Below are 23,262 nucleotides of genomic sequence, written 5' to 3' on the forward strand. Positions count from 1 at the left end.
ACCATAGGGGTAATTACTAAACTGAAACAAACAAACCCACCATAGGGGTACGTACTTACTACACTTAAACTATGTAGTTTTATTGAGATGTAACGCAAAAACACAACAGAATTGAAAGAGAAGGGGCGAAAATAATCAAATTTCCGAAGAAAATTGGCTATTTCCGCCCTAAAAAATCCTAATTTTTATAAACCCTAAAAAGAAAGAGAAAAGAGGGAGAGAGGGGAGAAGCTGAAAAACCATATACTCCGTACAACTCAAGTTGGTTGATCTTTAATCAATATTAAAACACTAAAATTAATTAATTTCACTAATTATATTAATCATAATTTTACTAATTTGGGGGATGGCGCGCTAATAGAAAAAATGGAATATTGGGAGTAATATTTCCTTATAAAAAAGCCTTAATATAATTATGGAAAGCGAAGAAAAAAAAAGATATTGGTAATATTTCCTTATTAAACAAGATAGATCTCCATTTGACTTCACCATATTTACCAGCTCACCTAAATTTTTAACTTTATTTTTTATTTTTTATTTTTTTTTCTCCGACTCCGAACCGGCGACCGGTCCAATCGAGTACTAAGTTGAAAATCTTAAACCCTAGAAGTAGGAGCACCTCTCACCTCCCCCATCTCTACATTATATACACGTGGCACTCCCACAATTACTCCCTGGATTCCTATTATAAACTCTCTCTCTTCCTTCCTCCCTCACTTTTCTCTCTCCTCCTAAAATAAATAAAAATACTCCGTCTAAACTCTTCATCTTCTTCAAATCACACGAGCAATTTAACAATGGCGATTAACAGTACTAATGCTAACGAAATTAGCAAGTTAGTTGTAGTTGATGTTGAGAATGAATTTGATGTGGCGAATATCTTGCTTGAGTTGCCGTATTTGATGACGGACTCTCTTTTGAATTGTCGATTTCCGTACGATTGGGGTTCTAAGAGGAGAAGAACTGCACTTGTTTCGCCTCCGCCGTATTCGCCACCGCGTTCACGTCGGAAAATTAATGCGGCGTCGCCTCCGCCGTATTCCGGCCGGAAAATTAATGCGGCGACACCGTCTAAAGTTGAAGCTTCTAGTCCTAATACTCCTCTTTCTTACTCTCCCAGTGAGTCTGATTGCAAGTCCAACAAACTCTCGAACAAAAAACCTCCTGGATTGAATTCGGTATATTTTTCTATCTTCTCTCGTCTTTTTATTAATAATGTTCTGTTTTATTTAAAAACTTAATTTAATTAGTTCATAATTTTTGATTTTTGAAGAGGAAGAAACAATTGGAAGAATCTGTGAAAGTTCTCTTGTCTTTTAATTAAAAATGTTCTGTTTTATTTAAAATCTTAATTTAATTAGTTCATAATTTTTGATTTTTGATTTTTGAAGAGGAAGAAACAATTGGAAGAATCTGTAAAGGACAGAATGCAAACTCAACGGCAGCTCATAGAAGTGAGTTTTTTTTTTTTTTTTCCAATTAATTTTCTAGTGAATTTAATTCTGCTTTTGATTTCACCATTAATGAATTATATTATTGCCATATTCAGTCAATCGAAAAGGTGAGGGAGTATTACAATTCACAGATGGCTGAAAATTTGGAGTTGAAGAGAAGAAAACAAGCGGTAAATTGTTTATTTTTCGAGTTAAATTTGAGTATTAGAGTCAAGTTTTTTTTGAATACTATGAATTGTATTTGATTTGATTATTATCTCAAACATTATCCTTTTTTTTCCTTCTTTGAAATTAAAAGTTTATCTTCTCTCACCTCAGTTAATATTTTGAAATTAAAAATTTATCTTCTCTCACCAGTTGATCATCATGGCCCGGCCCGCTGACCCGACCCAAAATGAGGGGTTTTGGGCAGATGATTTCGGCCCGATTTTGGGCCCGCCCCAGACTTTTTAAAAAAAGTTTGCGGCTCTGGTAACCCAAAACAACTTTTTTAGTTAAGTATTTGGCCTGGCCCAGAAAGCCCGTTAATGTTAGCAATAAATAGCAGGTTTTGGGCACACAAAATTAACCCTAACCTTGACCCGCCCGACATAATGGACAGATTTTTAATCCCTCTTGACCCGAACCCGGCCCGACCCGCCTTTTGATCAGGTTTTGACTCACCTCAGTTAATATTTTGATTTTTAAATTTTTTTTTGGATTGAAATTTGTTACAGGTAGTTATGGTGACAAGTACTGCAATAGAAAACCAACACCAAACACCAACAACTTCTGCAGTAGCAGTCAATGATCAAGTATACGCGGTTCCATCTTCATCTAAAGTGTACCACCATCAACCACCGTTGAGTTCTCATCATCAGCAAAACGATCAGCAAAACGGTGGTAGTAATAATCAGATACATGCGCATCCACAAACACTTACAGAGTACCACCATCAAATACCGTTGATTACACAATATCATCAACAACAACATTATCATCATCAACAAAAGCCGTTGATTATTTATCATCATGGTCAACCATCATCAACAGTCAATGATTCAGTGTATACGGTTGCATCTATTCCTTCAATGCTCCCTCATCATCTACCGTTGAATCCCCATCAATTCGTGATGAGTGATAATCAACGGTATGTATTTGATCTAAGCATGCAAGCGTATGAGGTTGACAGGATAGCAGCAGCAGCGGCGGCTAGACAAAGAAGGCTTAGTTTTCAGAAGGGGAAAAGGCCACGTGTCGGAAAATAACGGGTTAGGTTACACCCCTAATTAACTAATTCTATACGAGTAAAATGAAATTAATAATATGATTATTTTTGTATTATTGCCTTTATTGGTTAACTACTAGATTAATAATAAGGGATAATTAAAGTGTAAATTGGAGAAATAAGAAGCGGAAATTAGTGAAGAGGATAAATTAGAATTAGAATAAGATTAAAGTGAGTTAGGATGGATGTAGTTGTTTTTCCTGTTGCTCAAACTGACACGTTTATTTAAAAATCGTCTCTTGCAAGATGAAAAAGTGTATAGATATTTTTGTTCTAAACCTGAATGAAAATTGGATTATTCTTGTATGGATTTGATCCACAATAATATTAGTGTGGATCCAAAATCAATAATTTTCTCTAGCCCCCTTTTTTTTTTTTTTTTTTTCATATAATAACTATTTTTTAAGACATATTCCCTTTGTCCCTTAATACTCGCACCGTTTTGACTTTTTGTACTATTCACATAATTCACTTTGACCCTATTTTATTTCTAGTGTATGAAAACAAATGTTAGTATACTCCCTCCGTATTTTTTTAAGAGATACACTTGTCTTTTCCGGCCGTATTTATTTAAGAGATACACTTGCCATTTTTAGTAACTTATCAACCCCACCATCTAATTAAATAATACATCTAATATACCCTATCACCCACCATCCTATTAAACAAATATTTTCATAAACCCAACCTCCACCCACCAAAATGACATGGTCCCCACATATTTAATTATTAAAATATCTATCCAACCCCACTTGTTTTATTATTTTATTTCATTCAATTATTTTCTTAATACCCGTGCACGGCCAAGTGTATCTCTTAAAAAAATACGGAGGGAGTATAATATAGTGTTGGCTTCACCTTTATATATATTTAATATTTTCAAAGTATTAATATTTTTATAAATTTTTATAATATGTAGTTAAATATATTGGTGGTCAAAATTGTGCATCGGCAAGCGTGCCTAGTCAAAACGGTGCAAGTATTAAGGGACGGAGGGAGTAGTAACCATTTTTTGAAACATATTAACCTTATGTTTTTAAAAGCGAATTGTGACTTAAAATCACATTATTTAAGCACAACTTGTATCGACGACACTAGTTTGATATTCTTTTTCATAATAATCCTAATAAAATGCCAAAATAAACTAGGAATAAGTTGTTGACTTTATTTTAAGGCATAGTCCACAATAAATTTAGTGTGGACCAATTCTACTTAAAAAGTTGGTGATGAAAATTGCGCAAATTTTTGGCTATACCCGGGTACAGTCAAAGCTGGCTGTACCCCCATCCAAAACGATGTCGTTTTGTGTTGTTTAAAATGAACATTAATATACTGGTATAAAAATGAACATTTAATATTTCGAAAATGAACATTTATTTATTTATTTGGAATGAACATTTACTATTTTGGAAATGAACATTTATTTATTTATTTGGAAATAAACTACAAAAATGAACATTTACTATTTCGGAAATGAACATTTATTTATTTATTTGGAATGAACATTTACTATTTTGGAAATGAACATTTATTTATTTATTTATTGGGAAATAAACAATATAGACGCTTGTAAAAACATAAAAGGCCAATGAAGTGAACAATTTCATTATGAACATTAACCATATATTTATTATGAACAAACAAATAAACAAGAAAGGACAAATAATTCAACAAAAAAGAACAAACAATATAAAAAAGAACATAAAATTCCAGAAAAAAGAACAGCCAATACTAAAATTATGAACAATTTTATGATGAATTTTAAAGTCAACATGAAAGAACAAACAATACAACAAGAAAGAAAAAATACTGGTACAAAAATGAACATTTACTATTTCGGAAATGAACATTTATTTATTTATTTGGAATGAACATTTACTATTTTGGAAATGAACATTTATTTATTTATTTGGAAATAAACTACAAAAATGAACATTTACTATTTCGGAAATGAACATTTACTATTTCGGAATTGAACATTTATTTATTTATTTGGAATGAACATTTACTATTTTGAAAATGAACATTTATTTATTTATTTGGAAATAAACAATATAGGCGCTTGTAAAAACATAAAAGACCAATGAAGTGAAAAATTTCATTATGAACATTAACCATATATTTATTGTGAACAAACAAATAAACAAGAAAAAATAAATAATTCAACAAAAAAGAACAAACAATATAAAAAAGAACATAAAATTCCAGAAAAAAAAAAACAATACAACAATTATGAACAATTTTATGATGAATTTTAAAGCCAACATGAAAGAACAAACAATACAACAATAAGTTTGATGAATGAATTTAAAAAACAACAAGAAAGAACAAACAGTACAACAAGAAAGAACAAACAATACAAGAAGAAAGAGTAAAAGATTAATGAAGAGTTTAATTATGAACATTAACGTACCATATGATTATTATAAACAAACAAATAAACAAGAAAGAACAAACAATATAAAAAAGAACATAAAATTCAAAGAACAAACAATACAAAAAGAAAGAATAAAAGATTAATGAAGAGTTTAATTATGAACATTAACCATATGATTATTATAAACAAACAAATAAACAAGAAAGAACAAACAATATAAAAAAGAACATAAAATTCCAGAAGAAAGAACAAAAAATACGACAATTATGAAAATTTGATGATGAATTTAAAAAACAACATGAAAGAACAAACAGTACAACAAGAAAGAACAAACAGTACAATAAGAATGAACAAACAGTACAATAAAAAAGAACAAACAGTCGACAAGAATGAACAAACAATATGAGCGTGTCGTTTTTAGGGGGTACAGCCAGAGCTGGCTGTACCCGGGTACAGCAGTTAGCGATTGTGAAAATTGGGTCTAATAATTGCAGGGGATTACTAATTGGGTCTGATGTTTAAATCAAATTTAGCAATATATTTGGAAATAATATGTTCAAGCGTTCTTTATGAGCTTAAATTTCTTTTGCTGATTTTTAGTGGGTTGCAATTGAACTTTTTTGTGGGGTAATTTAATTTCAACAGGTGATTTTAGAGAAGTGGTTGTAAATCCATTGGGTTGCATTTCAGTGCCGATCATGGGCTTCATCCTTGAGGTAACTGTACTATATTTCATTATTTTGGTTACCTCAAAATTGCAATCTTTTTCTTATCTTGTTGTTCAATAATTTATCTGAATTAAATTGGGGACTTGAAATTCGATTATTTGACATTGATATGGAAAAATTGAAGCTTTTTATGCTTTTATTTTTTTATTTTTTTATATATATAATAGTAGGCTAGGAATTGGAATTCCACACGGATTAGGTAATTATATGTGTTCCGGGGTTGAAACGATGGAAGGAGCGTCCTTGATATCTTGAGTTCCGGTCACGTACGGTGCCTGCAAGATGAACTCCGTGCCAAGGGGGGTCCCCGAGGCGGAGCCTCCGACGCTCAAGTCAGTACAATTGATGTATAAAATGAGGTGTTTAGGGGAGAGAGAGAGTAGGGTGGCTTCTCTAGGGTTAGAGAATGACCTCCTTTACCTTGCCCCTTGAGGGGTATATATAGTGCCTTGTTGGGCCTTTGAGGCTTTGTAAGTGATATTGGGCTTGAGTGGGTTTTATTGGCTTTTGGGTTAAAATGGTGGGCCCATTTTAACACCCAACAATATGGTTTAGGAAAAGATCAAACTGATTGTTCATTAACGATTGTGCATTAAGAACAACACTGATAACTACAATCAAGTTAAGGATAAGTTTTTCAATTTTATTGAACGAGTATTGGCTAGGCGTAATGATCTCAACTTCTCTTGAGTCTTTATTCTACATTGGTCTTGATCCTGATTTTTATGAATTATGATCACTATTCACTTGACTAGGAAGGTTCATAAAGATTTTAGTGGTGCTTCCTTATATATATAAACTCCAATATATACATTTATGTAGACCTCTTTAGAGATTAATCTTTACTGAGAGTGATGGTCATAGCTCAGTTGGTTAGAGCTTCCATCCGGATTCCAGGTGATCCTGGGGTCGATTCTCATCCCCGCCCTTGTAAAAAAAAGATTAATCTTTAATTTTTTCTTATATAGAGTCCCTTGAATATTTGTTACACTCAACTAAGAAATTTTGACGCCTAGGCCCTAGGCTTCTTGGAAGTTAGAACTATTGAACCGTTGCACGTTCTTATCTCATGAAGTAGCGTACTGACTAGACCTGTTCAATGGGCTGGAGGCCCAGGACACGCCCGTATCCAGCCCCTCCATAACCCGGCCCATTGAACAGGTCGTGTACTGACAGGCAGGAAAAGCCTAACTGTCAGTGTGATGCGTGCGATCTTGCAGAGAGAAAGAAATACTATAAGCCACTTTTGGAGCTTTAAATTAGCATGAGTTTATTATTTTCTGTGTATAATTGTAAATCTTTTGGAAATTCGCTGTTTTTTTTTATGTACGGCAAACTAATCATATTCAATATCCAATGTCCTGGCAGTAGTTGCTACGATTGATGTCTGCAGTTTGGAGTGGTTGTGCCGTTGAGGCGACGGAAAACAGGAAGGTAATTTTGCACACATTGAATTCTCTTTTGTGTTACTTGAAAAGCATCTGTATATTTTCTTCCACCGTAAGATATTGGTGATCTTTTAAAATGAAACTAGTGCGTGGCCCGGGCGTTGCTCCGGGTTTTACTTTTAGTCGGGTTTACGTTTTCGAAAAATGTGCCCAATTTTAAAAGATTGTATTTTACATTTATATGTGAAAATATGACAAACATTGTAGCTAGTTGAGATGGTAGGAAGTGAAACTTTTAATCCATGAGGTTCGATGTAGGGAGTCTACGTGACACATATACGTTTTCACAAACGCCTTTTAATATATTAGTATAGATTGGTGAAAGTTTTGAATCTTATTTAATAATTTTATATTTTTTTTACATGAAGAATCAACCGGTGCTAATCCGACTCGAGCTGAAAAGGAGGAGGTTGATTCCCGTTCAATTATGTTGGCAATGTGAGGCAATTTCTATCTTCTTGGTATATCCTTATTGAGTTAATTTCTCTTGATATTGATTATTCTTTAACTTATAAAATGTTCAAGTGTGGAAATGTGCAAGCTTCGATTAGATTAACAAAAAATTTGTCACATATTCTAGAATAGGAATAAGATTATAAGTTGGATTTTTCATGTTTTCATTTTAGTGGAGTGGTGAGACAAGATGAGGAAAATGATGGTGGACTCTTTATCACAATGACTATTGCAAAGTCACAGAAATTCCTTGCAAGGAGAGAGTTTATAAAACGTGTATCGATGTGTTCCTATGGTACTATGATGTGTTTCGAATCACGATTAAATATTGGGATCAAGTTCTTGTAAACTAAAGAAATGTTATGTTTTGTAACTTCAACTCTTTCTAGGGTTTTTCGATGTGTTCCTATGGTACTATGATGTGTTTCGAATCACGATTAAATATTGGGATCAAGTTCTTGTAAACTAAAGAAAGGTTATGTTTTGTAACTTCAACTCTTTCTAGGGTTTTTCGATGTGTTCCTATGGTACTATGATGTGTTTCGAATCACGATTAAATATTGGGATCAAGTTCTTGTAAACTAAAGAAAGGTTATGTTTTGTAACTTCAACTCTTTCTAGGGTTTTTCGATGTGTTCCTATGGTACTATGATGTGTTTCGAATCACGATTAAATATTGGGATCAAGTTCTTGTAAACTAAAGAAAGGTTATGTTTTGTAACTTCAACTCTTTCTAGGGTTTTTCGATGTGTTCCTATGGTACTATGATGTGTTTCGAATCACGATTAAATATTGGGATCAAGTTCTTGTAAACTAAAGAAAGGTTATGTTTTGTAACTTCAACTCTTTCTAGGGTTTTTCGATGTGTTCCTATGGTACTATGATGTGTTTCGAATCACGATTAAATATTGGGATCAAGTTCTTGTAAACTAAAGAAAGGTTATGTTTTGTAACTTCAACTCTTTCTAGGGTTTTTCGATGTGTTCCTATGGTACTATGATGTGTTTCGAATCACGATTAAATATTGGGATCAAGTTCTTGTAAACTAAAGAAAGGTTATGTTTTGTAACTTCAACTCTTTCTAGGGTTTTTCGATGTGTTCCTATGGTACTATGATGTGTTTCGAATCACGATTAAATATTGGGATCAAGTTCTTGTAAACTAAAGAAAGGTTATGTTTTGTAACTTCAACTCTTTCTAGGGTTTTTCGATGTGTTCCTATGGTACTATGATGTGTTTCGAATCACGATTAAATATTGGGATCAAGTTCTTGTAAACTAAAGAAAGGTTATGTTTTGTAACTTCAACTCTTTCTAGGGTTTTTCGATGTGTTCCTATGGTACTATGATGTGTTTCGAATCACGACTAGATATCGGGATTAAGTTCTTGTAAACTAAAGAAAGGTTATGTTTAGTAACTTCCAACTCTTTCTAGGGTTTTTGTGGCTACAATTTCATGTAGGAAATGCCAATGGGAAGCTTTGCTCATCTTTGATTAGACATCTCCTTATGTCACCCTTTCTATCTCCTTTTGAATCTGGGGTTCATTCATAAAAAAACTAGGGGCTCGTTTGTTATCACTGCCGGTTTTCAATTTTTAGTTTTTTTGGTTTTAAAAGTCATGTGATTTAGATTGGATCGTTAACTTTAAAAATAGTCATACATATAGTAATCATATTGATTTTGAAAATTGACAACAAAAAACAGAAAACTACTTTTTGTGGTTTGTATATTTTGTTTTTTAGTTTTTCCAAAAACTGAAAACTGGAAACAAAACACGATACCGAACGAGGCCCTAGGGTGTGTCTTATTTTTTATGACCGTTGTGTTAAGAAAAGTTTATGTTTGGCTTGCTTGTTTTTTAATATGTTTGCCAAATACTGTTGCTAATCATGATTAGTTTAAACTAATTTGGTCTAGTTTTGTTGTAGCCTACAATATGCATGAATGCAACATGTGCAAACAGAACAAGATGGGTGCTCTACTTAGACAAGACAGTAAATTCACAAATTGGCAAGAGTTAGAATGCAGGAAACCTCTAAAGAATGCTACTGGAAATGAAGGTGTCAAATGTTTGGTTATATTTTGTGCAGCTCTTTGGTGAAAAGGGAATTTAACATCAAACCCAACATGTTTGTTCTGTAACAACACATCAAGATCGAGTTGTGAATTTGCTGCTTTATATGAGCATAATATAGTATAACATCAGATCACTATATGTCGTGTAACATGATCCTTGGTATGATTAGTATGATCAGTATATTATAATCACTATTAGTATAGTATTTATCTATTATTATGTCTGCTATATTCATACTTTAAACTAGACCTGTTCAACGGGCTGGGTTCGGGCCGGGCTGGGCCAGAATTAAACGGCGACGGCAGCACGACGATTGTTCGAGAAAATTAGGGTGGGTGGTGATTATGAGGATCCTCTTAGTAAGGTAGACTTCTGCTGCAAGAGTTACACTTGTGGTTATGGCTCTATGCTAGCTGAGTATTTCCTCCGTTTTAAAATAGTTGTAACAAATTGTTTTTTGCACTATTCACATAATTTATTTATTTACTTTTGGTGATCTATGATTTTTTTTTTTTAATATAAATTCTGAGTTATGTATGGGCAAGAGTGAAAATCAAAGTGTTCCAACTAAAAAGAAACGGAGGAAGTGATTGACAAACTTGATCCGTGCTATGACTGGTTGACCGCCGCCACATGAAGAGTTCTTCGGTGTATCACCAGTACGTAAATGAGCGAGATCGGACACTTGATTTTGCGCTCTAGACTCTAATATTTCTCTTATGGCCACTATTCAATATGGTAATTTCAATATATAGACTTACAGAGATGCAATTAGTGGCGAGTTTTGGACAAAAAAATACAAGGGTTATGGCCACCATTCAATATGGTAATTTCGATATATAGACTTACAGAGATGTAATTAGTGGCGAGTCTTGGACAAAAAATATAGGGGAGCAAGTCTGAAAGTTAAACCTCATGTTCAATACAAATGGATCAAACACTTTGCCACATTGCACACCATTTTTAAGGTATAATATAGTTAGACTTGTACAACTCCGTTTTGTGTACGAAAAAATATCGCAAATATAAATATGAAAATAAGAAGGGGGATTCGAACCTGATACCTATCATACGTAATCCCTTAGCCTGTATCACTAGGCCAAGACCTCTAAATCGACGGTTTGGTCTTTAGATCCTTCACTCTCCCTTATCATCTGAAAGGATGAGTTTGATTGACCCTATAACTTTATTTTTTTTCCTTACATAAAAACAAAAGAAAAAAAAACATGCATGTATCACAACTCCAAACTTATGGGTGGTAAAGAAATGGTACATAAAACTTACTCAACCTCTTACTAGACTCATAAACAGTAAAATTGCAGTAACAATTATTCTAGATAACCTACAAAATTATGGAATTTGTAAACTGGTTTGTATACAACAAATTATCTTCATGTAGTTCACAAAATTAGCTCCTAATCTTATCATCACATCAACTACAAAGTACATCGTAAACATCAGTGTTGTTGCTTCTTTTTCGTTTCCAAACAAGCTTGATTTCTTTGAAAGTTCAGGACCGCCCAAACTAAATGCCGAAGACCAATCTCAGGCCAAAGCGCAGCCGGGTTATACAGAATGGAGTTTGCACTCTGCCACAGAAGAAAATTACTCAACCGGTTTTCACCAGAAGTCCGTACCACTATATCAGGATTCGGAGCAACTCTCATATACATATGCTTCTCAACATCCATCACACTTATCGAGTTTTTGGTTGAACTATCAAGTTCATCCCATTTTTCTACACAAGATTGTTCAACAGCATTCACAATCTCATTCGTAGAAGTGTACGCGATACAAATTGACAGCACGGCTTTGGAATTACCAGCAGTAACTTCCATAGCCTTCTCAGCAGCTAACCTTACTGAGTCATCTAGTAGCTTTAAATCCCCAACAAAGTAAACTCTAACCCCATGTTGGTTAACAATGCTATCCTCTTTAATCAAGCTTTCTATTTTCTCCCGTATAAGCTCCATTAAAGACTTAACTTCCTCGGGGCGTCTTTTGAAATTATCAATACTAAAGGCGTAAACAGTTATATATTTCACCTCGAGTTCATAACAGTACTTAAGCATGGATGTTAGAGCAGTAAACCCTAAGTTATGGCCTGTTCCTTCCTCTAATTTGTTTTTCTTGGAATATCTTCGGTTTCCATCCATAATGAAAGCTATATGATCGGGGATTGGTCCCATTGAAAGAATACCGAATAATAATCTCCGTGCAATATTGCCCAAGTTATAACTTGTTAACAAGTTCTGGTTTTCTTTGTTCCCCATCAAACCAAATATTTGAGTTCTGCAATATATCATAATAATATGAACTTCTTAACATGGGGAACAGTCATTAACAAGAATAGATTGATGATCACAGAATTAGGTTAGCATTTAGCACCATATTCATAGAATAAAGAAAGTTAGACGAAGTCATAAAGTACATTTCAAGCAAAAGCCTTAAAAAGCATTCAAAAATCATGACAATTGTTCTTGTCAAGTGTCATGTTTTGAAAAATAATGCCTCTTTTTTTCCAGATGGTCTTTGAGGAAAATCATGCTTACTTGGTTGATTAGGTTTTCTTGGAATATATTATATCCACACTAAATCCATGTCATCTAGATCATAAGGTGGAGGTTAATCATTTTCCCCCTTTTCACGGGGTTTTACGGAAGATTCAAAACATCGAATTCACTTTTAAGTATGAGCTAGCCCGAACTTCAATTCACCTTCGTCAGCTTGATGGGTATTGATGACAAGTTCAACAAACATTATTGTTGAAATAATATCCCAATAACACCATTTTGCAAGCATTTGTTTATACTCCGTGAAAACTACAACTTCCCCCCCTCAATTTTCCCCTTCATTCATTACTGCATGACTGCATCCAATTTTTAAGAAAATTTTCTCAACTTCATCCTCCCATATCATTACATTACTTAAATAGACTGAACGACTAAGAAGCAATAACACCCGCACACTAAGTTACACACACCAACAAACCTTTTTACTACAACAGTCCACATCCAAACAACCTTAACACAGCCGCCAGCCTACACATATGATCAGAGTGGAACATTTCTGATATTCATTTACTTCGCACACCTGCATAATTATACAAATAGTACATATAATTCCCGCATACTAAACAGGATGATCAACGTAAGTGATACTCCGGAGTAGAATATATGTAAATTATTCTTGTATAAATTTTGTAACCAGGTTAGCACATATGATGTTGTAATTAGTCAATAACTTCTCCTAATCAAAGAATGTCTACATGGACTCTAAATCAACCCACAATTCACCACATTAAGAGTTCATTCAACCCAATCAATAACTCAATCAAGAAGAAAAATCATGTTTTAAGAAGTAAAAGGTCAGAATCGATTGCCAACACGAAACATATTGATCGAATTATAGTGGTATAACAACATCACTGCCAAATTGCCAATAACACCAACAACTAGAGAGTTCAATCCAATAACAAACAGACTAACCTTTCCCTGTCAACTTTTCCTGATCTTCACTTATGTAGTATTTCCCAACTCTTAATTCTTCAGGAATTCGGATACCGATTTGGATACTAAAATATATAAAAAAAATCTGAAATTAGAAAATTGAAAAACTGAAAAACTGAAGGTAATGATGATCCTAGAAATATCGATAATTTAAGCTAAAGTGCAAGATTCAAAATGCTACAGTACTCTCGAATTCAACATGTTGCATCATAAGTTCAGTCTAACAATTAGTAGTATTCAATCGAATTTCTATAATTAATCAACTAAATCAATAACTAATCCAATCGAAATTTTATAAATTATGCAACTAAATCTGAACACTAAATTGCGGGTAATTAAGTATTAATCAAAGAGTTAAGCATAAATAAAGGAGTGTCGTATCATTTACCTAGACGCTCGAGTTCTGTCTGAGCAACAAAAGGTTGATGAATGCGGGACGAATAGAGGAAGGTGATGAGTCCAATGTTGGTATTATTGACTGGGTTTGTTGATTTGAAGAGTCAATTTGAGATGAGGGAGATCAAATGGGAGGTTGAATCGAAGGTGGTGAATGACGAGAGAGAAAATACTGTTAATGGGTTTGAGATGGGAAGTGGTTAAAATTCGGGTCGGGTCGGGCTTTAATCCAAAAATTATGCCCAAATCCAAATTGGTGCGGTTCCAACCGAAGTTTTTGGGTCGGACTCGAATTTTGGTTTAAAAATGCATATTTTAGGGAATTCAAATCCGCCCTTTTTCGGGTCGGATTATAGTTAATCAGGTCAAGTTTGAGAAAAGAGATGTGGCAAACATGATGTTGTTGCTTCGTAGAGGCTGGAGCTCGCATCGGGGATACCCATATGGACACACCACTCACTACCCGTTTAAGTCATATTCATAAATTCCCGTCCTAACTGTGGCGGGTGCGATGCGAAACCAACAAAATTATACTCATATATCATTTCTATTTATTACGGAATATTCCGTATTATTCTTTTTAAGTTGAAGAATAGTCTCTTTTGAAGATTGATGCATAATTCATTTCATTGTGTTACAAAGATAATCAAAACATATCAAAAGTTGCCCCGGTCAGTAAATTTACTGTACACATTATGCGCGCAAGACCTTTTATTTTTTGTTTGTATTTTTTTCTTTAGAAAATGAATAAAAAGTTTGAAACTTCAGATTGCAACGTACTTTGCAAGGGATTGAGCTCCTTAACCTTTTGCAAACAATGTAGTCATTGATTGCAATTCGAACCTAAAATAAAACAACTGTTATCACCACCTCAACCAAAAGCTTAAGCTGATGGTTGAAACCACAAGATTAGTTTTATACTCTATCACTCATTACCTCAACCCAAGGAATACAATCTAGTCCATCAAACAAAAAAACCTTTCACAAATCACGACTATTAAGATTGTTCTTCCTACAACGTATAAGAACACTTTGCAGCTAATTTGTTAGCCGATAATATGACAGAATGGAAATCAATCTAAGTGTTATTTGACGAGTGAAACAATTAACATGATAATTAATATTCATGGATTTCAAGTGCTTAATTAACATACAAAGCTAGATTACATAACATCCTCCATTTTTCCAACATAAGTTGATCTAAACATTTGAATGAAGTGTTCAAACCGTACACCCTTATAAAGTTGTGGATTGTTTGCATTAACAAGAGCTTTAGCTGGTTCTACAATGCTGTCTCGTGTTGGCTCGATGAATAATGCTGCTGAAAATCGAGCTTCGTTTTTACTTGTTACTACTCGATGCTCAACGCTACGCAACTTTCCGTTGCTAATAATCTGCCACCAAATTGCAAAAAAGGATCACAAACTTTGAAACTTCTGTGCTCGATAGGTCACAGTTTTTAATTGAACACTAAAGTGTAAAAGATTATTGTGAACTTTGGAGCATAACTCAGTTGTTCTTGTGGGGTCGGTAAATTACTATTAGGAAGCGGAATTAAGTTACGTGCCTAGAATAACATATTCGGTTTGCCCCTACATAGACCCGATCAAAAGGTGGGCTGGAATGGGTTCGGGTCGAGCCAGGGCGTAAAAACCATCACATCATGCTGGGCCATGATTCGGGCCGATATTTTGTGCCCAAACAAGCTATTCGGGCCTAAAATATTAAGCTTTGCTGGCCATTTTCGAGTCGGAACAAATTTATAACTAAAAGTGTGGGTTTACGTTGCCCAAAACCTGTCAAACCAGGCCCGAAAATCAGGCCTAGAATTTCTGTCCAAACCCGCATACTTTTGGGCCTGGAAACGGGCGAGGCTCATGTTGATTATGTCTATCCCTTCATGTCTCTAACAGTTCTTAATTGAACACTAATATCCTAAGAAATCATTATGAACTTTGGAACATAACCCTGATGTTGGCTTAGGAGTCCAACCAACAACCCACCCTGGCCCCATCGCCCAATATATGCATCGAACATTTTTAGGTGGTAATGAAACATATGTACATTGATTTACATAATTAGGATTATAGAGTGAACATTAGGAGTAGAACGTCAGATAATTGTTACTTCATACTACACCTGATCATCATGAGTCCGACCTGACCCAACAATGCTAATTTTGGGTAGTTTTAGGCCCATTTCTAGCCCGAACGGATATAAAAAATTTCAGCCGGAAAATGACCCCAAAGGCCACTACTTTTAGCCTGATACAACGGGTTTGGGCGCACAAACATTAGCCCGTTGTTTGCCCGGGCCCACATTTTGATCATGTCTACTTTATTCTACGAATAATGACACACATTTAAAATGGACATTTAGAATATACGAAGTACCTGTAATTGGGTTCCAATATTTATAACAAAGGCATGAGGAATAGCTTCAACACCAATCCACTTGCCATCCTTCAACACTTGAAGGCCCGGAACATTACCTTGTAGAAGTAAAGTAATAAGGCCAGGATCACTGTGTTTTCTAGTCCCCATTGTTAAACTTGGATCAGGGCATGGTGGGTAATGGTGAACCGCCATTACTTGTTGCTCACTCAATTTGTTTGCAAAGTATCCCGGTTCGAGCCCTAGTCCTTCGCATATGAGCTCCAGTATTCCCGACCCTAGCTTCCCTACTTCGCGTACATACTCTCCCACGACCTTCCTGATATATATTTTCAAAATATTAGACATACATCAAAGCATAACGTACTACTAAATGTAGAACGCACTTGAGACTAAAGATGGTTGTGGGTCACGCCGGGCCGATGCCTGATCCGACACGAAAAAGTCCGGCGCAACATGAGCACGACCCGGGACAGGCACGAAGTAGTGAGTCGTGGGTCGGGCATGAGTTGCCTTTTTTTGGAAAAAGCACGACAAGTCACGGCACGACAAAGGACGCTAGATTTAGTAAATTAAGCTTAGATACCATGGTCAGTAGGCCTGGGCCAGTTAAAGGCACGACAAGGGGCGAGCATGAATTAGTGGGTCGTGGGTCGGGCCTGGACTGCATTTTTTGGAAAACGCACGATAAGGCACGACACGACAAGACAAAACAAGCTAAATTTAATAAATTAGGCTTAGACACGATGTTCAGTGGACCTGGCCCCAGTTAAAGGCACGACCCGGGACGAGCACGAAGTAGTGGGTCGTGGGTCGAGCCTGAGCTGCATTTTTTTGGAAAAAGCACGACAAGGCATATATGGTACGACAAAAAACTAGGATTAGACACGATGGTTAGTGGGCCTGAGCCCAGTTTTGCAAGGTTCGGCCCGACCCGACACGATGCAGAGTAGGCTCTGCGTAGGCCAAACCCGTTCAATCCACAATCCATGGGCTTGGTCCAAAGCCTGACCCAACTCACAACCATCTTTACCTAAAATCTATCATACACAAGCGCTCTATCTTAACCACTAGACCAGAACCTCGTCGAAATATTACTCATAAGGGAAAAATTACCTGCATCTAGTAGGTTTTTCCGGCCAAGATTGGATGCATTCTTCTAAAGGAGTACACAAGAGTCTTAAAGAATCGCGCCAATTGTGAATTTCTTCTTTATCAAAATCAACATTGCTTGTATAAACTATGGCTTTTTTACTAAGATCCAATGAGTATAATTTCGATTTTTCCTCCAAAGGAAGCTCAAAGAATTCTTTAAATGTATCTCTCGCATCATCAACCACTGTTTTTGGCACCCCATGATTAATCACCTGCATTTCATATGCAAACAAAGTTACTAACCTAAAACAGATAAAGATTAAACACCGATAAAAGCTATAAAAATCGCAAAAAGTAGTTTTTATTTTGTTTTATTTTATTGTCAGTTTTTCGAAATCAACCTGAGTACTACGGATACTCCTTATTTTGGTTCTCGATTCAATCTACAAAAGGTCTTGCACACACAAGGTTTACACCAAGATAACTTTTACCTAATGTTTTTTATGTAACTTTTAATATGTTTTGATTAACTTTTATATTATAAGAAAATATTGAGAGATCAACATTATAAATGATTAATTTTATACATTGTTAGCGATTTCGTAAAATAATTTTTATTAAAATGAATTTTTTTATCACTATAACTTTTAAACATTTTGAGTTAACTTTTTCTAGGATGTACAATATTTATATTTATTGTACACCACTCGTAAATAAGAATTTGTGTTCAAGGCTCTGTTTTGTTCGATTTACTTAAACTTATTTCAGAAAAAATAAGTCAAGTTTAATTAAGTACAGTTAAGTTTAGATAAGTTCGGTTAAATTCAAATAAGTTCAATTAAGTTCAAATAATATAAGTTTTTTACGCATTTTTACACCCCGAATAAGTTTATTTGGACAAAATAAGTATTTTTTGATAATATAAGTTCAAATAATACAAAATGCAGACAAAATAAGTCGAACATAAGGAAGCATAAATCATTTGCATTTTTTTTTAAAAAAAAAAGGAAACTGACAAGTAATTGCGAACGAGCAAGAAATTCAAATTCACCATTTGGTGTTAGGCCAAATGGTTAATTTGTTTTTTAGCTTTTTCTTTTTTGTAACTTTATCTTATGTTACCAACATAGAGTTGGCTCAAGTGGTAAGCAGTTTGATGCCGCTTAAGGGAGGTCTCGGGTTCGAGCCTCGCCGTATGCAGAAACTCTTGTTGGGAGACTCACCCACCACAAACAAGGTGTGCAACCCGGGTCGGATCCGGATGTAGTCGGAGCTAAGCTCCGGTGAACCGGGTGTGCTATGCGTAAAAAAAACTTTATCCTATGTCAAAAAAAAAAAAAAAAAAAAACAAGAAATTCAAATACTAGTACGAAAGTATTACAAACCTGAAAGAATCCGAGCTCTTGGCTAGCCTGTATGATCTTTTGAATAGTTTCTTTACGGTTTAGCCCTTTAGCTTCGCCGAGATCGATGACCGGAACAGTCTTAGATGTCGGAACAACATGGTTTCCGGGCCTTGTTTCCGGTGGAAATACGTAACTTTCCGGCAACGTTTTACCGTCTGACCAACTAGAAACAAGATTTTCCGCCATTGTGTTAACTTCTCTGGATCTGAGAAAAATGAGGTTGTAATTGTAATGTGTTCTAGAAAGTTAAACCACCTAGTCACCTATAATATAGAAGTACACTACGATAACTACATGTTACCTTAAAGTCTTAAACAAATTACTTAGTAAATAAAATAACGGATTTTTCATGAAATACCCCCGAATTTTGGCGTAATTCACCAAATGCCCCTCGACTTTCAGTAATTCACCAAATGCCCCTCACAAATGACTTAATACCCAAAATACCCTTACTAATGATGCGCCGTTAGTCCTCCGTTAACCTAATTTTCAAATTCACCAAATACCCCTATTTTAATACTTATTTCACCAAATACTCTTATTCAGAAACTTAATTCACCAAATACCAATAACTTAAAATTACTCATTTTGATGCTCAACGGCTAGTTTTTGTGTTTGAAAATTAGCCGTTGCTTATTGTTTGCTTATAAATACTCTTTTTCTGACTGTTTATTGTAGTTTTCCTATTATTTTGTTAATTTCATATCATTTTTGTCATGAGTTTTCTTTCAAAATCATCATCCACACCCAATGAGTCCACATATGTAAGAGTCCCAAATAAATTTTGTTATCATGGGAGAAACTTTGACATCCGAATATCTGATACAACACTCAATCTGAAGCTCCGGTACAACACTAAAACAGAAAACACTCCTAAAAACACCTCAAAACGTCGCAACTATTCAAGAAAATAGCTACTTCTTTTGTACCTTATTCTTTATGTGACCAATTAATTATATTTACCACGCAATCGGAAGGTATTCCTTTTTCAATATGGGAAATATCTTTAACATATGCAAACAGATTAAAAATAAAGCTCTTATTAATTTTATTCTAACGCATATGTTCCAGCTACCTTGGCTTCTATTGCTTCCATGCCACATATTTAACGTTAACTCCCTTTTGTCTCCTGTCTCTACTGCCTCTAAACATCTTTCTTCAATCTCCTAACTTTCTCTCAACCTTACAGTCGAGGCATAAAGGTTTTCCCACTTTTCTTTTGAGCTAGGTCCTATTGACATGGTCAGATTTATGGACAAATGTCTATTTTTGGATTTGAGGGAACAAGAAAAAAAATGAAACTAAGGTATGTTCCAAAGCTCATGAACCAGTGAAAAAACATGAATCTTGGCACAAAGATTTGCCTCCAAACTCAAGATTTTCACATCATGAATCCAAGTTGAAATCGAGGTTGTGATAAAAATGTATGTGTTATTGAACTTGATTTCTTAGTTTCTTTACCATTCGGACAATAAGAAAATTAAGGTGTTAGCTTTAGATTGAATTACTTCAGCTTCACTTACATAAGATCCCTTTGAAAATGGGGTTTTTGGCCTTTTGCTCAGCTAAAGTGCATTGTCTTTACTGGATGAGGCCTGAACTTATTGGATCATAATTGAAACTTACTGAGTGTTGTATCGGAGCCTCGGGTGGAAATTTCCTCCCATAATATTAGAAATTGTTTGGGACTCTTACATATGTGGATTCATGGGTGTGGATGATGATTTTGAAAGAAAACTCATGACAAAAATGATATGAAATTAACAAAACAATAGAAAAACTACAATAAATAGTCAGAAAAGGGGTTTTTATAAGCAAACAATAAGCAACGGCTAATTTTCAAACATAAAACTAGCCGCTGAGCATCAAAATGGGTAATTTTAAGTTATGTGTATTTGGTGAATTAAGTTTCAGAATAGGGGTATTATATGAAATAAGTAATAAAATAGGGGTATTTGGTGAATTTAAAAATTAGGCTAACGGAGGACTAACGGCGCGTCATTAGTAAGGGTATTTTGGGTATTAAGTCATTTGTGAGGGGCATTTGGTGAATTTCTGAAAGTCGAGGGGCATTTGGTGAATTACGCCATAATTCGGGGGTATTTCATGAAAAATCCGATAAAATAAAGTAACAACTCACTAGTACGGAGTACGAGGGGCGGAGAGGTCCATCTCATAAATTTATTTAGCAAATACATCTCACCCCACAAAAGGACGAAATAGGGTAAAGACATTAAAACAAATGTCATGTTTAAAGAACGGATGCCATTTTACAAAAACAGATGTCATTTTTCAAAAAATTGTTTTTGTCCTTTAGTGTTTGTCTTTAGCCTATTCTGTCGTTTTATTGGCCGATATATTTTTGTAAAAACATATTTAACATGAGAATATACTTCCTCGTATATTATAGGTTTCATGTTCGTCGACCCCCCACTCCCCATTTGTAGTTATTTCAAGACTCAAGAGTGTGGATTCATGATTTAAATCTTGATATATCAATAATACGGGTACGTTTACTAAACCATGAAATTAGATCCGGTCAAAAAGCGGGTCGGGTCGATACGTAAAAAAGCAGCCTGCATGGTGGGGAGGGCTAAGATTCGACCCGTTTTTTTGTGCTTAAACCCGCTATTTAGGGCCTAAATTGTCGGGCTTTTTGGGCCATTTCGGGCCGGGTCTTATTTATAACTAAAATTACGTTACCCAAAACCCGCTGAACTTTTTAAAATTTGGGCCAAAAAAATTTGCCTAAACCTGCCAAATTTCGAGTCGGGTCGGGCTTATATTGATCAGGTCTACCTGAAATGTCCTATGCCACAAAATCACTTTAAAAACTCTAACCAAAAAATTCTTATTAATACTCTGTACATAGGAGCACATCAAAGGTGCATTATCTCACATGTTCCTATCACGTGGACATGGTATCAGAACACTAGTATAATTACGAGTGTACCCTCAGTATCCTCTATTTATATGGTATGTGTGACGTACGGGAAATCTCGAAGGCTTGGTGAATCAATCAAGTAACATTCCTAACACTTTGTTTGGTTAGTAGCATGTGGAGGGAAAGGGAAAAGAGGGAAGAGAAACAGAGATGAGGTGAGGGAAATATTGAGCTTTCATTTTTCTTTCAAATCTTCCCCCTTTTTTTTTTTTTTGCGAATGAGCTACAACGACGGAAATGAGAATCGATGCCAAGATCACCTGAAATCGGGATGAAGCTATAACCAACTGAGTTATCCCTCACTCTCAAATCTTCCCGATAATGTACGAATTATTCAATTTGTTAAAAGGGGAAAATATCCCCTTTCCCCGCAAATCTCCCTATCCAAACATGGTGTAAATCAGCTTAAATATCATACAATGAAAATACTAGCATCTCACCAATGCTAAAGATTGCTAATTAAATATTAAGAGGCAACCATTTTAATTATTTTCAGAATATAAACATTAAATCTATATTAAATAATAATAATAACAATAATAATAATAATAATAATAGTAATAATAAGATAAATTCAAGAAAAAAAAATGTCACCTGATTGGAGGTCCAGATGAACAAAGGATAGATCGAGCTCTAGAAAAAAGAAAAGGGTTTGGTGATGAATTATTACTTTTGAGATGTTGGCATCATTATTGATTCAACGTACTAATATAATAAAAAGGGTGTACGTGTAATTCCAAATTTTATATTGGTGCACACATGTGAGTCATGTGACACATCGACATATATTAGCTGTTCATAGGTTGGTAATTTAATATGGCCAAAGTTTATTTGTATAAAGTGGATTCGTGGACATCCCACTTTGTAAACATAGGTACGTGTCATATGAATCAATAATAAACTTTTTAAGAACTTTTATATAAAGCGGTTTTACATAAAAGATCGCATTGGTGTCATATAAGTTAAGCACTGAAATCAATTAGTTAAATACTGGAATCACTTAGTTAAGCACTATAATTAATTAATTAAGCGATTGAAACAAGTAGTTAAGCAATAAAAACAATTAGTTAAGCAATAGAAACAATTAGTTAAGCAACAAAGCGGCCTTTTCGGTAAATCGGTCTTACACAAAAGTTGTTACACCTCGCCCATTCTGGACACCTTCAAACTCAATTTTGACAGCTTCTGCAAATCCTAGTTTCATCGACGTGTTTTATCATCCGACGATCGACTACAAACAGTGGCGGAGCTAGGTAGGTGCAGGTGGACCCCCCAAAAAAACTGGAAAAAACTTATAGTTGAGATCTAAGAGACCTGGTATTATGAAGAATCGATCTATTAGGTTATAAATAAAAACACCCCCCACACGTAAGAGATCAGTATACTATATAGATAATCTTAAGAGAACAATCTTTAGAAAGAACCGTTCTCTTAGAATTTTGAATAACTATAGGGCATTATCTTAAGAGAGCAGTCTATAGATACAACTGATCTCTTAGAGTTTTGAATTTAAATACCCGCCCTCTTAAATTAAGTTATTCTTTTCCGTTTTCACCACATATATGAAAACTAGAGAATAAATGTAATAATTTTGTATGATTGTAATATGCATATTGATTAATTACGATTGTAATATGAATATTGATTAATTTAAGGACGATAGATTATTTTTTTAGTAATATAGTGTGTTGTGGAGGATCACCCGACACAATA

The 23,262-nt window shown here is 34.7% G+C and overlaps 3 protein-coding genes across 7 annotated transcripts; 1 reads left to right on the forward strand and 2 right to left on the reverse strand.

Annotated features, from left to right (window-relative positions):
* Positions 1-677: 677 nt before the first annotated feature.
* On the forward strand, positions 678-10,008 carry LOC110782432 (uncharacterized). Of its 4 annotated transcripts, none has more exons than XR_008921513.1 (8): positions 678-1,178; positions 1,392-1,454; positions 1,550-1,624; positions 2,171-2,704; positions 5,744-5,814; positions 7,195-7,260; positions 7,643-7,712; positions 9,658-10,008. XR_008921513.1 is itself a non-coding variant. In XM_021986587.2 (4 exons), the coding sequence occupies exons 1-4, from the start codon at positions 798-800 to the stop codon at positions 2,699-2,701; spliced, it is 1,050 nt and encodes a 349-aa protein (XP_021842279.1). In that variant the 5' UTR covers positions 679-797; the 3' UTR covers positions 2,702-3,027. The 4 variants fall into 4 exon arrangements, 1 of the variants encoding a protein (XP_021842279.1); XR_008921514.1 differs by having other exon boundaries at positions 7,198-7,260; positions 7,643-7,735; XR_008921512.1 differs by having other exon boundaries at positions 7,198-7,260.
* Positions 10,009-11,073: 1,065 nt separating this feature from the next.
* On the reverse strand, positions 11,074-13,914 carry LOC110784362 (dehydrodolichyl diphosphate synthase CPT3-like). 2 transcript variants are annotated; one of them, XM_056829248.1, is made up of 4 exons: positions 13,704-13,914; positions 13,295-13,380; positions 12,798-12,899; positions 11,074-12,098 (listed from the first exon to the last, which is right to left on the reverse strand). In XM_056829248.1, exons 3-4 carry the CDS (start codon positions 12,818-12,820, stop codon positions 11,264-11,266), a joined length of 858 nt encoding a protein of 285 aa, XP_056685226.1. In that variant the 5' UTR covers positions 12,821-12,899; positions 13,295-13,380; positions 13,704-13,914; the 3' UTR covers positions 11,074-11,263. The 2 variants fall into 2 exon arrangements, with proteins under 2 accessions (XP_056685226.1, XP_021844503.1); XM_021988811.2 differs by lacking the exon at positions 12,798-12,899 and having other exon boundaries at positions 13,704-13,912.
* An 894-nt stretch (positions 13,915-14,808) lies between these two features.
* Positions 14,809-22,302, reverse strand: LOC110778965 (hyoscyamine 6-dioxygenase). The gene is made up of 5 exons (XM_021983498.2): positions 22,144-22,302; positions 18,585-18,810; positions 17,221-17,471; positions 16,105-16,423; positions 14,809-15,105 (listed from the first exon to the last, which is right to left on the reverse strand). Exons 2-5 carry the CDS (start codon positions 18,789-18,791, stop codon positions 14,875-14,877), a joined length of 1,008 nt encoding a protein of 335 aa, XP_021839190.2. The 5' UTR covers positions 18,792-18,810; positions 22,144-22,302; the 3' UTR covers positions 14,809-14,874.
* Positions 22,303-23,262: the final 960 nt, after the last annotated feature.

This window comes from Spinacia oleracea, chromosome 5 (genome assembly GCF_020520425.1).
Source record: "Spinacia oleracea cultivar Varoflay chromosome 5, BTI_SOV_V1, whole genome shotgun sequence".
In the NCBI taxonomy this organism is placed as follows: domain Eukaryota; kingdom Viridiplantae; phylum Streptophyta; class Magnoliopsida; order Caryophyllales; family Amaranthaceae; genus Spinacia; species Spinacia oleracea.

Coding starts and splice junctions, on each gene's coding strand:
- LOC110782432 (XM_021986587.2), top strand. CDS start 798: ATGGCGATTAACAGTACTAATGCTAACGAAATTAGCAAGTTAGTTGTA. Junction 1,179..1,391: donor AACCTCCTGGATTGAATTCG/GTATATTTTTCT, acceptor TGATTTTTGAAG/AGGAAGAAACAATTGGAAGA. Junction 1,455..1,549: donor CTCAACGGCAGCTCATAGAA/GTGAGTTTTTTT, acceptor TGCCATATTCAG/TCAATCGAAAAGGTGAGGGA.
- LOC110784362 (XM_056829248.1), bottom strand. CDS start 12,820: ATGTGGACTGTTGTAGTAAAAAG. Junction 12,099..12,797: donor TGGACTGTTGTAGTAAAAAG/GTTTGTTGGTGT, acceptor GATATATTGCAG/AACTCAAATATTTGGTTTGA.
- LOC110778965 (XM_021983498.2), bottom strand. CDS start 18,791: ATGGCGGAAAATCTTGTTTCTAGTTGGTCAGACGGTAAAACGTTGCCG. Junction 17,472..18,584: donor AAGAGCTCGGATTCTTTCAG/GTTTGTAATACT, acceptor TATGAAATGCAG/GTGATTAATCATGGGGTGCC. Junction 15,106..16,104: donor ATATTGGAACCCAATTACAG/GTACTTCGTATA, acceptor ATTTGGTGGCAG/ATTATTAGCAACGGAAAGTT.